We start from the raw sequence: 16,473 nt of genomic DNA on the forward strand, positions 1-16,473 counted from the left end.
AGTGGCCCTCACCTTTGGCCCCCAGATTCTTCCTGCTTTATTGTCAGATTTGTTATAGCTTGTAACACTAGTTTAAAAGGCCTGCAAACATGTTATTATAGAAAGGTGTCTCTTGCTTTAATAAAGGTAATATGTGGCCCTTTTGAAGGTCAGAGGGCCATCAATGAAGCCCCTGCAGTGTATTATTACACTCATTACCTTTCACTGCATTAGACTATGATACATTAGATTAAAAAGTCAATGAACTTGCAAATAAAACATGTTTATTAACTGATGTATATTTTGTACATAAATAACAGCATCTAGCATTGGGTACTGCATAATTACTCAATGTTTGAGCATATCCTCAGGCAGATCCCCTTCAGGTGCATCAGTGCAAGTTGTGGGATTCCTGAGATGCACTGGAAGCAGCTCCTAAGCGAAGAAGACTCTGTAACAGAGAAATAGATTTGTACTTACAAAACTATTCTGGCAGGCTCCTTACAGAAACCACATACACTGTATACACTACTCTGGGAGGCTCCTTACAGAAACCACATACACTGTACATACACTATTCTGGCAGGCTCCTTACAGAAACCACATACACTGTATACACTATTCTGGGAGGCTCCTTACAGAAACCACATACACTGTACATACACTATTCTGGCAGGCTCCTTACAGAAACCACATACAATGCACATACACTATTCTGGCAGGCTCCTTACAGAAACCACATACAATGCACATACACTATTCTGGGAGGCTACTTACAGAAACCACATACAGCGCACATACAATATTCTGGCAGGCTACTTACAGAAACCACATACAATGCACATGCACTATTCTGGCAGGCTACTTACAGAAACCACATACAGCGCACATACACTATTCTGGCAGGCTACTTACAGAAACCACATACAATGCACATACACTATTCTGGCAGGCTATTTACAGAAACCACATACAATGCACATGCACTATTCTGGCAGGCTACTTACATAAACCACATACAGCGCACATACACTATTCTGGCAGGCTACTTACATAAACCACATACAGCGCACATACACTATTCTGGCAGGCTACTTACAGAAACCACATACAATGCACATACACTATTCTGGCAGGCTACTTACAGAAACCACATACAATGCACATGCACTATTCTGGCAGGCTACTTACAGAAACCACATACAATGCATGAGCATGCATTTCACTTGATGAAGACAAAACTGAAGGAAAAATGCCCCAAGAACAAGCAGAAACTGAAGACATTTGCAGTAGAGGCTTGGCAGAGCATCACCAGGGATGAAATCCAGCGTCTGGTGATGTCTATGCATTCCAGACTTCAGGCTGTAATTGCCTGCTAAGGACTTGCAACAAAGTATTAAAAAGTGAAAGTTAGATTTAGGATTGTTTAGTTTGTCCCATTATTTTTGGCCCCTTAAAAAGTGGGAGGCACATATAGAAACCGTTGTAATTCCTAAACAGTTCACCTGATTTGGATGTAATTACCCTCAAATTAAATCTGAAAGTCTGCAGATAAAGCACATCTTGTTTGTTTCATTTCAAAGCCATTGTGGTGGTGAATAGACCCCAAAATATGAAAATTCTGTCAATGTCCCAATATTTATGCACCTGACTGTACAATGCACATACACTATTCTGACAGACTCCTTACATAAACCACATACAGCGCACATACACTATTCTGCCAGGCTACTTACAAAAACCACCTACACTGCACATACACTATTCTGACAAGCTACTTACATAAACCACATACAGCGCACATACACTATTCTGGCAAGCTACTTGCATAAACCACATACAGCGCACACACAGTACACTATTCTGGCAGGCTACTTACATAAACCACATACACTGCACATACTGTACACTATTCTGGCAAGCTACTTACATAAACCACATACACTGTACATACACTATTCTGGCAAGCTACTTACATAAACCACATACACTGTACATACACTATTCTGGCAAGCTACTTACATAAACCACATACACTGTATATACACTATTCTGGCAAGCTACTTGCATAAACCACATACAGTACACTATTCTGGCAGGCTACTTACATAAACCACATACACTGCACATACTGTACACTATTCTGGCAGGCTACTTACATAAACCACATACATTGTACATACACTATTCTGACAGGCTACTTACATAAACCACATACACTGCACTTACACTATTGTGACAGGCTACTTACAATATTGGCTTTGTTTCCCTATTGTCTAGGGAATATTTTTTGTATAATTGCTTTACTCACTAGTAACATAGCCTAAGCAAATGTTATTTCTAGTCTGTTTTATTACAATAATTCTTTTTTTTTTTTTTTTTTTTTAAGTTCCATAAAAGTTCCTAAAGGTCACCATGAAGAATGTTATCTTTAAGCGAAAAGAATTGCACCAATATTCATATAATGACAGCTATTTATGCAGAATAATATACAACAATAACACCCCAGCTGTTCTCATTCAATCGGTATGATTTATTTATAGAAAAACATACACAGTAGTATGCGTTGTTTTTTCTTTTAAGTGGGTGATCCAGGATTCCTATAATTAATAAAATATACATATATATATTCATACACCTACACGCACAGTATATATTCTGCATAATCAAGCTGGGTGGAGAACATATGTACCAAACTGAGAATAAGCAGAGGATAATATATCCAAGTGACAATGGCTAGTGAAGGTACAGGCAGGTGGCCATCATGTTGCCTAGCAAAGTTCTGTCATCGAAGTTTGATCCCTCATTGCTGCCACCGCTTGTTTAGCGTAGGTCCTATATGTCCACACTTCTTCTACGCCTGTATGATTAGTTATCTGATCCATCTAGAAATGTCTTGTTTGGAAGGGGCATAAGCATAACATGACAGAGGTCCTGCTGAAATTACAAACAACTGTTCTGAACTCCTGAGACTCATTGCTTAGGATAAATATACAGTAGTCACTCTCGCTAAGATCAGAGATATGGACTTTCTTTTCTTTGATAACCACCAGCTGTGGGTAAATAGATAATAAAACAATTTTCTGGTTAATACAGAAATGTAGATATCACCTTTGGTAAAAAAGAAAGTGTGAACAATTTATCCTCATAGGTAGATATTTAGAAGGACTTTCTTGCACCATCAGTGTTGTAACTCTGCAACCCTTCAGGCAGAAGTAATTGCTAATAGTACACTACGTTCAGTGTGATCCATCTCCACAAGACTTCTCTGTATTGGTTCAAATGAAGTATCCATCAGAGCATTAAAGTACTAAATTGAGGTACCATGCGGCTAAACAACCTAATTGAGGGGCAAATTATCTTCACTGTCTGGAAACAAACTAATGATCAATTTACTAAAGCCAATTCTGACACTTGTACTTTGCGTGGGTAAGGCAAGAACCTTTTTACGGAATACAGTTTGTAAAAAACAATGAAGGATATTTGGAATGAGAGCTTTAGCTGGCTTTAATGAAGATAAACAACAGGCTCTAAATTGTCCTCCAAAATCGGTAATACGCTGTAGAAAAGCATCTCTTCCTTGACTGTAAGTGTATTGATTACAGACTCTGATACTCCTTTCACTCTGAGCAGTTACCACTCAATATCCATGCCATTAAATTTAGTTGGTGCACATTTTGGTGAAACACTGCACTGTGAAGCAATAGATATGGAGGAGGAGGTAGAGGCCATGGTTCCTCCTGAAATATCTGCCAAGCCACCGGGAACCACAGATGCTATTGCCAAAATGGAAGTGGCAGTGACTTCTACGTTCTCTTTTTTGATAGTTCCCATCAGGAGAGAGATAAGACATAGGCCAATTGAAACCTCAATGTGACTGAGCACATACTGTATTATATTCTTGGAATTTTGTGCTCAGAGATGAAATTTGGTACTTCTGGTTTGTTGCTACAATGGGGGTGATTCAAATCCATGCAATGTTGAATACCCCAGGAGGGAGCTCCTGAAGTTATTCAATTCAACACAATGTTTGGTAGGGTGGAAGGATTTCTTCTTGCACCCTCCTGGGATGCGAGGAGAAATCCGACAAAAGTGCCGGCTGCGAGGCTGTTTTCCGGCTTAGCACGGCGCTAACACCCGTGCGGCTAACACTTTAGTCGGAAAATGGCGGTTCTCCCGACTAAACACCCAGGTTAAGTCGTCAAAAATACCGGCATTCTCCGGCTTAGCAACGCGCTGACTTGAATAGCTCCCGGAACTCCCTCCCAGGGCTATTCAACATCGCATTGAATTGAATCACGGCCAAAGTTCTTTTGAGTGAGGATAAATCTGTCTATAAGCAGCTATAGTGTGTACCTACAATGTCGCTGATGATGCGCGCTCCCATGGGTCATCAGCGACATCCTCTGTCGACCATACATGCAGGGCCGACAGGAGATCTAGTTAACGAGGGCCATGCTGAATGCAGCATGGCCCCGCCGTGTCTCCATCGCTGCCCGCATTGGCAAATGTGTATGCACTTTCTGATGCTGGCTCCCCCTCTGGTCCCGTCGCTGCCAATGTCTAGCTGCATACATACACATCGTCCAGCATTAGCCTGGGGTTCTGCCACCAGATGAGATACTTCCTTGTAGTTCTTAAAAGGCTGATGTTGTGATCCGATGAACAATATTTCTGATTCCACAAAGACTGCACATGTCATCCTGCGCAAGGAACTGCCCCTCTATGGATGAAAACGTTCCAATCAAAAGTGTAATATTATGAGGAATATGTCCTCTGACAGGAGTTATTTTGTTCTGTATGGAACTTATATGTACCCTCAAAAATGGGTTTGCCATGAGGGAAAGAGGTTTGTCACAATCCAACTTTGTTTCTGCAATAATGTATTGCCTGTATTGTCTGGGCATTTACAATGTTCTGACTCTCCTATAATCAGAATGTTACTGACATATTGCTATATGCGTGTGGAGTGTATCTTCCAATAATCATAGAGCTCTAGCCATGGTGATACTCGATTCCAATATTGATCCTGAAGAGGTATAAAGCTTTGTGAAAGTACTTTTTATCTTCCCATCCACCTGCACAGATTCAAGGAACCCCCTGCCCAATGCAGCATAGCTGAGCAGACCCAAAACATACCCGAGCCTCCTCCATCTTTCTCAGTAGGTTTGGTGTTCTTTTCCTTGAAAGATTCTTTTTTTTGTTTGTCTGAACATAAAGCTGATGCGACTTCTCACTATGACAGATCTGATCGTGTGTATGCACCTTATCACTACAGCACTGTATGTGTTTCTTTACTAGGAGGAGGATAAAACACCTGTATTCACCCTAAACACCCCAGTGTAAAGGCCCCCATACATCAGAGATTGATTGCAGCAATCGTGCAATTTGCAATCGATTGTGTATAAAAATCTTTCCCTTTATCAATCGATTGTTGCAATTCTGCAATCTGCAATCGATTGAAAAAGGGATAGATTTTTATACACAATCGATTGCAAATTGCACGATTGCTGCAATCAATCTCTGATGTATGGGGGCCTTAACACATACAAACACACATGTAGTCAATGATACTTATGGTTAGCGCTCACCTTCAATTTGAGCTTTCAGATGAAGTATCCAGCTGTGATTTTTCCTCAGCTGACAACAGGTCGCTACTTACTGATGGGTCAGAGGTCACAGGCTTTAAAGGAAACAATTATTTTATTAGATCCTCTCTTTCTGCATGTCACACTGTATAATCAAACTCAGGAACCTTTAAGCCCCTTTGTTTAAAACATCTCATGGTGGCTGTTTTTTTCCCCTTGTTTAAGTAATTATTGTTCACACAGGAATACTGCTGCTGCGATAATTGTAAATGGATTTTGGTATAGCATAACTAACTGCTAGCAATAAAGAATTTGTAGCTTTGCTCTAGGAAAGTTACTGTTACAAAGGTGTATATGATTTGGCAGACTGTCTGAATGCATTTGGATGTGGTCTATTCAGGCTCAATGTACCTATCAGCCCTAAATACAATGCAGGATATTAATGTAACATAGGGTCATCTATAATAGTTCTGAATCTCTGAACATGCTTACCATGTGCATCCAACAAAAGGCTACTGCTGATGTAGAGGTAACAATAGAACCCTGCATTTATGCTACCTGATATCCTAAACCATATGTGCTACATAAGGGCCTTTTGCAATGTATATTTTCATGCAGTAAAAAGTCATTTAAAACAGAAGCATACATTTGATGAGTTCATGCGGATTTAGAAGCGTTTTTCAATTTGTTTAACCTTCTGTATTGATGAATTAAGAGAAGTAGATAAATTAAAAATATCAGACTATATAATAATCGGCTAAAGCATGTCCTGAGATAGACATACACAGGGCCTTACTGCCACCACAGAGACAGGACAGACAGAGAGTACAACCCTGCAGTGCCGGCACAGGTATGTATTACAACAGGACGGGGCCAGGGCTGGGGATGAGCATATTACTGATACAAGTATAAACCACAGCAATAATCCTCACATTGCCCTAAAATAGAATAAGCAACATATACAAGTGACTACAATACAAAGTCAATTAGAGGGATTGGGAAGGATTTACAGGGTGGAAAGAGGGGGGAAGCGGTCTATAGAGCCTTTAATCCCAATTTGTCAGGTTTAAAAAAAAAGACTGTCTAGAGTATAGAACTAAGAGACAGATGTAAACCTGAGAGGACCAACATCATGTTAGATCCGGATATCTAGACATCGCCCTTGCCTGTCCATCTGAGCCAACTGTTACCTGCGGTACTCACTGTGAACTCCCAGAATTAAATGTCACATCTTCACAGAGCATGCTTATATTAGAGTAATATCGTGCCCGACCAGGTAACTATAAGAGGGCGACTCTCTAATCTCTAGCCAGGTCACTATGAACTTGGCATAGCTACTGTATGTAGCCCTGACATCAGATATATCATATATATTCAAATCTGATTGCTGTTCTTTCTTTTTGAGTGGGTGGCTAATGTAATAAATCAAAAATGAAACATGAAACTTATCTAGATTTCAGTAAGGGCTTTAACACTTTCCACATCGAAGACTGATAAATGAACTGGAAAGCTTGGAACTGAATTCAACGGTGTTTGAATTGATGCAATACTGATTGTTAAAGTACGACAATTGCAGCAAATTGAATATATTCAGATGTTACAATTAATACGTAGAGCAAAGCTTGTTACAGAAGAGAAGGTGAAGGAAATAACATGCACTGACACTGGACGGCAGCAGGTTTAGGGGATATTTCAAAAACAGTAATTTTACAAAAAAGTAAATGAAGATGCTTAGGACAGACATAAGTCTATGGTAAATCTGACAAAGCAAAGGATCAAATAAGGTCTGTGGGTTTTAAGAACAAAAATGTGTAGACAAGATGGGCTGTGTGGTTCTTATCTGCCATCACATTCTATGCTCTGCATCTGACATATGCACAGATAATACATTCTAAAAGCCTTTTCATAATACTTTCAACAAGCATATCAACAACAGAGGCATATGTTCCGCTAGCTCCTACGGTCTCAGCATTGCCCTCTCCCTATAGATTGTTGAGCTTTGGTGAACCTCATCTGTAGTCTGTTTTGTTTTGTATGTATGATTGGTAGCACAGACTGCCCAGCGCTGCGGCACTTTGTGGTGCCTTATGAAGAAACAATGATGATATACATAATACGCTACAGCAGAGGTTCCCAAACGTGGTCCTCAAGGCTCCCCAACAGTTCAGGTTTTAGAAATAGCCATGGTTGAGCACAGGTGGTTAAATCAAACTGACTGAGGTACTAATCAAGTCACCTGTGCTCCACCAAGGATCTCTCTAAAACCTAAACTGTTGGGGAGCCTTGAGGAACGCATTTGGGAACCTCTACGCTACAGATAAAATGAAAGTACAGGGATGTGAGGGGGAAGTTGGGAGAAACACCTGCAATACAGTTTAGGTTGGCTAATTCTTGGATAACTAAAATGTTTGTCTAAATGTTACTTATGGAAAAAAGACCAACTTCTATATATTGTTTTGAAGCAGAGGTTATTAGCAAAAAGTGAAAGCGTTACTAATGACAAATCAATGTAAGAGTGTATTGTGCCTATACATAAGTAAGCTAGATGCTGCAACAAAAACATATAACCCCAATGTATTATTGCTTTTGACTTTGCTGCCAGTCTGACAAAAGACCACTGGCTCACTGCAGTCAACTAACCAACTCCACTTTAAGGTCACTATGGGGGAGATTCAATTCAACGCGAATTGAATAGTTCCGGAAGCGAGCTCCCGGAGATATTCAATTCAGTGCGCTGCGTGGTCGGAGAATGCCGGTTATCGCGCCTTAACAAGACTATTAGGCGCGGTAACCGACATTCTCTGCCCAAAGTGCAGGGTGCGCGGCTGTTAGCGCCGCGTATGTAGAAAAACAGCCGCGCACCCAGCACTTTGGTTGGATTTCTCTTTGTATCCCCAGGGGGGTGCGAGAAGAAATCATTAGCGCGCCCAAACAGCGCGGTGTATTGATTAGCTTCAGAAGTCCCTCCCGTTGCTATTCAATAGCGAGTTGAATTGAATTCCCCCCATGTAAGGATAATACAGGTCTCAGGAACTGGAATATTTCTCTCTATATCTAATTAAATGAGCTCCAGTCACTTGCAGCATGACCTCGCATGGATGCCTATCAGTGTAGTGTATACAGTGGAGACAGTGTATACAAGTAACACCCCACATTATCAGCTTGTACATTACGGGACTGATTCCGAGTCAGACACGTCTGCTGCTAATTCCCAGTACGGCCGAGGCAGCCTGCTTACTACCTTATATGAGTATCCGCTCTTATATGCAGAGTGTTCGTGCACCTGCATGGGGAAAGCCGGCATACCCACTGTTTTTCCAACCAGAGCCCCATTTATTAGTATTAGGACTTGCACTCACCCCATGCTGGGTGGAAAAGATCCGTATGAAACAGATGTCCCATGTCTGTCCACATGCTATGAATAAGCACGAAGTCAGCTTAGACGCCCACGAGATGGATTAGTTCCGAGCGATCATATGGTCACTGCCTAGTTACCTCCCATTTCATAGACAGAGTGGTCCATTACTGGAAGGATTATCTGTACACACTTGCAATCTACATCTGTGCCCAGCCCATGCGCAGTCTGTGATTTCATTTTACGGTGCATGCGCAGTCTGTAGATCTCCATCCGCATTTCCCTTTACGTCTGACTCAGAACCAGGCCCTATGTGGGGGAACCAGGCCCTATGTGGGGGAACCAGGCCCTTTGTGGAGGAATGCATTTCTGAATTTCCCGATTATACTCTTACCTTTTCACTTTTTTTGGTAGATTTTTTTTTCCCACCATCTTTCCACAAAGATTCTAAAGTTACAAGTCCTTGGAGACTCCAATCATAGAGGACTGTGCCAGTTCCCTTGAAGAAAAAGAGCGGATGATAACATTACTACTTTTTTAGTACAATTTTCTCATAATATTTTATATACAAAGTACAATTAGAAAACTATTTTACAAGATGATTGTATTAGGACATTTAGAAATCTCATTTGCTAGAGATGATTTTTAAAGGATAACAAAAAAATTTTTTTTACTGGGCCCTGCGACGGGATGAATTTCCCATTCATCCCAATGAAGGGCCCAGTAAAACTAATTTTTAGAGAAAATAACACTGGAATGCAAGCTGTTCAGGCCATTACAGACACGGGGGAGCCTGCTGGACAGGGTATGGAGGAAAATAATTTTTCTTATTTTTTTTGTGCATTTATCTTTTTTTTCAATAATAATTTTTTATTGGCTTGCAAAAACAAATACAATTATTACATAGTGTCTACTGAAAAGTAACATTACAAAATATTAAGGTCATTCACAACAGAATGTTTAACAATGATCCACATGTATACAGGAGCTAACGTTTAAAAATTGACACATTGTAACCTAATTACATACCATGTTGTTAATAGGAAACATGTTTTGAGTGTTTGTTTCAACTCTGGGGCTTAGGTCTTTATATATGGTAACCAAATAGAGAAAAACTTTTCTGCCATACCTTCTCTGTTAGTCGATGTATCTGTCCATTCAATGTGAAACAGATATGAGACTCTGGGCAGGAATAGCGTAAGGCTTGGTGTCGTGGGTTCTATCCACTGTGATAAAATTGTTTCCTAGCTGCCCCTGCAATCTTAACCAAGAGCAGTTTATTACTTCTGGTTATATTGTAAGAAGGATCCTTTGGGAATATGCCCCAAAATATCCAGTCCTGTGAAAGAGGAACAGTTATCGCTAGGCTATGTTGAATATAATGGTGAACTTGGTCCCAAAATTCTACTACTTTGGGGCACAGCCAAAGACAATGGTATATGTCCGCCTCTGGCGAATCACATTTATAACAATTGGAGGTATCAAGATTGTCCTAAAAAAATTTGAGTTTGGGAGTGAAGTATGCTCGGTGGAGAATCTTATAGTTCTGCATACGATACAGCAATCAACTGTTTGTTTAGTTTTTGGGTGGCTATTGTTAATTGGGATATACTAAAGTCTGGGAAGGCTTCTCTCCACTTAGCCAACCCTCCCGTAATAGACTCCAAATCTATAACAGAGCGAGTAAAAGTGTAAATGTATGAAGATGAACATTATTCTAAAGGCCTTAGACACAGAGCATTATCCAATCTAAAGTGTTTATCTTCGTCAGACATCAATCGAAGTGTTGTCGCAAGATAGCTTGACATTTGTAAATAAGGAAACAGCGAAATGATTAGGTGAGGGAATTTGGCTTGTAGTTGGCTAAGTGTGTGAGGTTTGGCAGTATCGACATCTCAAAATTGGTGTAGATATTTCAGACCACCTAGGGACCAGTTTTTGATATATTGTGATGATCGGCCTCTAGAAAAAGCAGGGTTATTCATTAACGGGAGAAAGAGGGAATGAAACGGAGAAATTCCCAAGAGTGATCTGAGCTGCCTCCAGGCGCTACAAGTGGAGGAGAGAAGCACGTTATCTCTGATTTGTTTTGGCATCAATGAAGGTTTGGTGTGTAGTAACGCTACTAAATGTATATCTGGGCTAAATGCCTGTTCTAGTGAAAATAAAGAGTAGTTGTTGGCCCCACTGATCCAATCTATAGCAAAGCGGTAATTAGCTGCTATAGAATAAGAAAATAGAATAACTGTGGCATTTGTTAGCCCATATAAACCGCTGCATTTCTTTATTAAGTGTTTGGAGATCTTTTTTTGATACAAGAATGGGTAGCATTTGAATCAAATATAGTATACGGGGAAAGCTAATCATTTTAATGACATGACATCTGCCTATGTATGACAGGGGTAAGGTACTCCATTTACAAAAATCATCTAGTGTTTGTGTTAAAAGTTTTTTGTAGTTCACTGAGTATAAGTTAGAAGGGTGCGGGGTAAACAGTACTCCCAAATATTTCAAAGTGGAGTTAGTCCATTTGACTGGAAAGTTGTTATTCCAGCCCGCAAGAGCATCAGGATAAAATACTAGAAGCTTCTGTTTTGGATGTGTTGACCATAAATCCTGCTATTTTGGTTAAGTCCTGTAGTTTCTCCACTAATAAGGGAATAGCCTGTTTAGGATTATGAAAATACAATAGCAGGTCGTCCGCAAAGGCAGAAACTTTAATTTCATGATCAACCCCACGGATACCTCGCCAAGCAGACAGTTGGTAAAAATGACGAATTAGTGGATCTATTGCTAAATGGAAGAGTATCTGTGATAGTTGGCACCCTTGCCTAGTCCCCCTGTGAAGGGGAAAGCGTCTAGTATTTAATGTATTGATAGTTAAATAAGCAGTTGGGGATTTATACAGTGTTTGAAAAATATGTGTGAATTCGGGGCCAAAACCTTGTAAATTAAAAATGCGAAGAATATGGGGCCAGTTGACCCTATCGAATGGCTTGTCAGCATCACAGCTGATCACTACATTTTGGGCCTGATTCAAACCCACTCGCGAGCGGCTGTCCGCTCGCAAGTGGGTCGATGGTCTGCACTGCGCATGCGCACGACGGAGGGAGCTCCGTCGTGCGCATGCGCGAGACGCGACGAGCGAAGGACTTTCCTTCGCTCGTAGTGTCTGATCAAAGGGGGCGTGCAGTCGATGTTGATTGACAGCACGCCCCCTTTGGTGGGCGTGCCTGCCAGACGGAGGCGTTCCCAAGGGAATGCCTACCGTCAGAAGCCGGCCCCACTTACATCACTAGTGATGTCAGTGGGAGTGATTTTGGCTCTGATAGAGCCAAAATCACTCCTGGCCTTGCGGTTGAGAAACTCAACCGCAGGCTTCTGCTCGTACTGGCGATGGTCGCGATGGCACGCTCGTATATGCTGTGAGTGGTGACCCACAGCAATACGAGCGTCCAGGAGGACGCTCCATATTTATGGAGGTGGGCCCTGATTCAGAGCGAGCGCTCTGGTCAGAGCGTCCGGCTCTGAATCAGGCCCTTTGTTTTTTATTTGCTTGGAAAGTATGTTCCATTGCTGCTATAAGTGTTCTAATATTTATAACAGAATGCCGGCCCTTTATGAACCCAGTTTGTGTTGGGTGAATTAATTTGGCTAGTATTGGTTGCAGGCGTTGTGCTATAAGTTTAGAAAATATTTTTAAGTCTTGGTTGAGGAGTGAGATAGGTCGGTAGGATGCTACAGAAGTGGGGTCTCAACCCAGTTTCGGAAAGATGATAATACGTGCCGTATTAAAGTCGGGAGGTGCTACCCCTCCCTGCATTATAGAATTGTATAAATTAGTTAAATGAGGGTTTACTTGGGGCGATAATATTTTGTAATAGTCAGCACCGAGACCATCTGGACCGGGTGTCTTGCCGGTAGGTAGATAACGAATAATTCCCCTTACTTCTTCCTCTGTGATAGGGACATTTAACTGATCTTGGTCCTCTATTGCAATATGTGGTAGACCTGCCTGGTGTAAGAAATCTGCACCTAAAGCAGGGTCATCTGGGGGAGCAGAATATAAGTTTTCGTAATATCGTAGGAATTCCTCCGCTATCTGGTCTGGGCTCGTTAGAGCGTCTATGTTTGTGGACTTGATTTTAGTTATGTATTTAGGAGTTGCTTTTTGCCGTAACATAGAGGCGAGTAGCTTCACTGATTTATTGCCCCATTTGAAGATTTATGTTTTTGAAAAGATATGTCTATAAGAGCCTTTTCAGAACATAAGGTGTCATAAAAGGTTTTTGCTTCAAGGTATTGTTGTTTCGCATTTTCAGATGGTGTGAGAAGATAAGTAAGAATAAGTGTCTGATAAATTCCTGCTTAACTTTTTATACTCATCTTGCATAGTTTTGCGTTTGTAGGCGTCATGTGCTGTTATATGTCCTCTCAGGACAGGCTTGGAGGCAGCCCAGAAGAGATTAATATCTTGCATATGTTGTGAGTTGTCAGTCATACAGTTGTTAAAGTGTGATTCCGTGCATTTATCTTTTAAAATAGATTGTGAAATGAAATGCAGTTCTCTTGCAGGGCTTTATTGTGTTAGTTAACTGATATACCCTTAGAATGTAAGCTCCTATGAGCAGGGCCCTCTACCCTCTTCTGCTTCTCCTTACTCTACCTTCAACTACTTCTTACTCTCTACCAGGGCACCTAACACTTGGTTGCTTTGCATTGTTGCTTATCTGGGTGTTATGGTCGCAAATGTAGCAATGTATATTATCCATGCCCTGTAATGTATTGTATTGTATTTTACTGTAAGTCACAGTAAATCAATCTATTTATGTACTTTGTAAGGCGCTGCGGAACACTTGTGGCGCTATATAAATAAACGATAATAATAATAATACTGTAAAACTTAAAACTAAAATCTTCAAATATGAACCATGAAGGTAAAATAAATTGTTCAGTGTTAACTGGATATTTCCAGGGGTGTAGCGTGGGTGGAGCTCATGCTCCAGGTGGCGTCTATGATGGGCCTCTGAATTAATTCATGTATCCTCCTTACCAGAGATTTTAATGCCAGGGCCCATCCCCATAGTAAGCACGGAGTAATGTACAGAAGTGCCATAGCCGGCTTAGTGTTGGAAGCCTGTATTGAAGCTAGCAAGGTTGGAAATTACGGTAAAACTCAAAGACCCTGGTAATGTGAAGGTGATACTCTATTTCTTTACCTCCAACTTATGTACTGCTCTGTGCATGACACGGGAGTCAAAAGCAAAATAGGGCAATTAAAAATGTACCACACAGACTATAATATAACGGTGGTATGTTCTTACAAAGTAAAATATTTTCAAACTGTTTATTTTTGTTTCTGGAGCACAGAAAGGTACATTATACATCTTGCCAGCAATACAAATCATGTAAGTAATCGCATTGCATCTGATTAATAAAATGTGATTTGTTACTGAAATTACTGCATAGTTCCCCCATGTGGACTATCCACCCTGCAGTGTGATAATCTGATTGAATAGGCATAAGGGACCAATTGGCGAGCCAATTGGCGAGTCTGAGGATGAACTGAAGAGAAGTTATGTAATGATGATCAGAAAGAAATGGGGAAGTGGGGCGTGGCCACGGCGTCTATGGAGTAGCACACACAGTTATGAGCTCTCCAAACTCCAGATCCTGCATCATCTCCTGCTACAGCGCTCCGGGGATACAGTGACCTGGGCAGGCGTCGGAAGTCCTACAGTAACTGTTGCGCCGGGTTTGGGAGCGTTCTGCAGCCTCCTCAGCCTTGTTGGAGCTGATCTCCTCGGCGGGTGTGATAGCCGCGGCGGGTCACATGGGACACTGGCGGGCTCCGTGTCTCCGCACGGCGCTGCTGCACACAGCCCTGTTTAACTGCCTGGCTCTCCCTAGTGCTGGCTCTGGTGCTGAGTCCTCTCTCCTGCTGAGGGCCCTTGCTGCTGCCCTGATCCCCTGCCTGGGTGCCTCTCTCTCCTGAGTGCTGGGGGTGCTGCTGGCCGCCATTTTGGATTATGTGCTGGATCTGTGATCTCCTCTGATATAAACACAGTGTTGGTGCTCCTGATATTTATTATCTACTTTATATTACTATCCTCCCTCACCTATTTTAAATATGGGGAAAACTCATCATGCTGCTGCAGCAGCGAAGCTGGAGCGTTATTCTCGCTCATCAACGCCGCAGCCCCCGCCTCGTGATGAACAGGATGTCGGATCCCCTCCTGCGTCTCCTATTGCCGATACTGTACCGCAGGACTCCTCTGTGGCCACACTGCAGAGTGTGCTGGATGCTGTCATGGCCAGTGAGAAAAGGCTCGCTGATAAAATTGGCAAAGTGTAGTCTGACCTATCTATAATTCATCACGATCTACAACGTGTCCGGGAGAGAGTGGGAGAGGTGGAAACACGGACCTCTACGCTTGAGGATAAGGTATCTCCGCTAAAAGAGAAAGTGGCTGCTTTGGATTCTCAGATGGCTGTGGTACATAAAAAGATGTCAGCTATGGAGGGGCGCCTTCGGCGCAACAGCGTCAGATTTCTGGGGCTACCAGAAAAAGAGGAAGGCTCGAGCCCTGAGGAATTTCTGGAAAAATGGTTGCTGGAAACATATGGCCAGGAGGTCTTTACTCCACACTTTGCAGTAGAGCGGGCTCACCGTGTGCCGACCAGAGCGCTTCCTCCTGGAGCCCCTCCGCGTACTTTCATTGCCAAATTCCTTCACTATCAGGATCGGGACACTGTGATAAGGCTGGCTCGCACTAAAGGTCCTATGGAATGTAATGGTTCCCGGATTTCGGTGGTCCCTGACTTCTCCGTCGAGGTTCAAAAGGAGAGGGCACAGTTTCTTCCAGTCAAGCGTCGCCTGCGAGATCTTAATCTTCCATACGCCATGCTGTTCCCTTCTAAATTACGAGTGGTTGCGGGTGGTGAAACAAAATTCTTCTTCACCCCGAGAGAGGCTGCTATGTGGCTGGATCGTCGTGTCCCGGCCAGGAGGCCGTTAGTTAATGACTGAACATGGACCATAGCTCCTGATTTGCGTAGCACGTAACTATGCTATATATGTCTACCAATATGGTCAAGTGTTCTTTTTTCAGGTCTTACCAATATTGATCCAGAAATGTTATTTTAGACGTTATGTGAATTTTGTCATTGTATTCCCAGATTTTTTTTTTTTTCCTGCGATTATGCATATGGTTACTCCAATTGTTGTGGGATAGTGCGGATTAATATAATAACCATTTTCTCAAATATTTGAATAATATCTATTCTCCCTAGCCTAATAGTATTTTATTTTAGGTCAGGACAATATTTTGTTCTTATTTTTATCCCCGGGGTGTGAAGTTTTTGGGGGTTCTCTGTGTTTAGGGGTCATTATATATTTTGCCTCACCCTGTATACGGGATAAATTGTTATATGTTCATTTGGTAAACTTAATTTTCTATTGATTACCTGTTGAGGGAAGGGTGCGGGAATAGGTATGCCACAGTTGGGGTTGGGTATACAGAGGGGGGGACAGAAGGGGTAAGGGTTGTA

General features: G+C 41.8%; 1 protein-coding gene across 2 annotated transcripts in view; it reads right to left on the bottom strand.

Moving 5' to 3' along the window:
* Nucleotides 1-241: 241 nt before the first annotated feature.
* The window catches only part of APOO (apolipoprotein O), a 57,942-nt gene continuing 41,710 nt past the window's right edge, over nt 242-16,473 (bottom strand). For both annotated transcript variants that reach the window (XM_088455379.1, XM_088455378.1), the window contains exons 7-9: nt 9,317-9,421; nt 5,571-5,662; nt 242-430 (exon numbers count right to left, since the gene is read on the bottom strand). In XM_088455379.1, coding sequence (XP_088311505.1) covers nt 5,573-5,662; nt 9,317-9,421 — 195 coding nt within the window. In that variant the 3' untranslated portion in view covers nt 242-430; nt 5,571-5,572. The remainder of the gene's footprint in view (nt 431-5,570; nt 5,663-9,316; nt 9,422-16,473) is intronic.

Source organism: Taudactylus pleione, unplaced genomic scaffold (assembly GCF_031769625.1).
Source record: "Taudactylus pleione unplaced genomic scaffold, aTauple2 ptg000040l, whole genome shotgun sequence".
Taxonomy (NCBI): domain Eukaryota; kingdom Metazoa; phylum Chordata; class Amphibia; order Anura; family Myobatrachidae; genus Taudactylus; species Taudactylus pleione.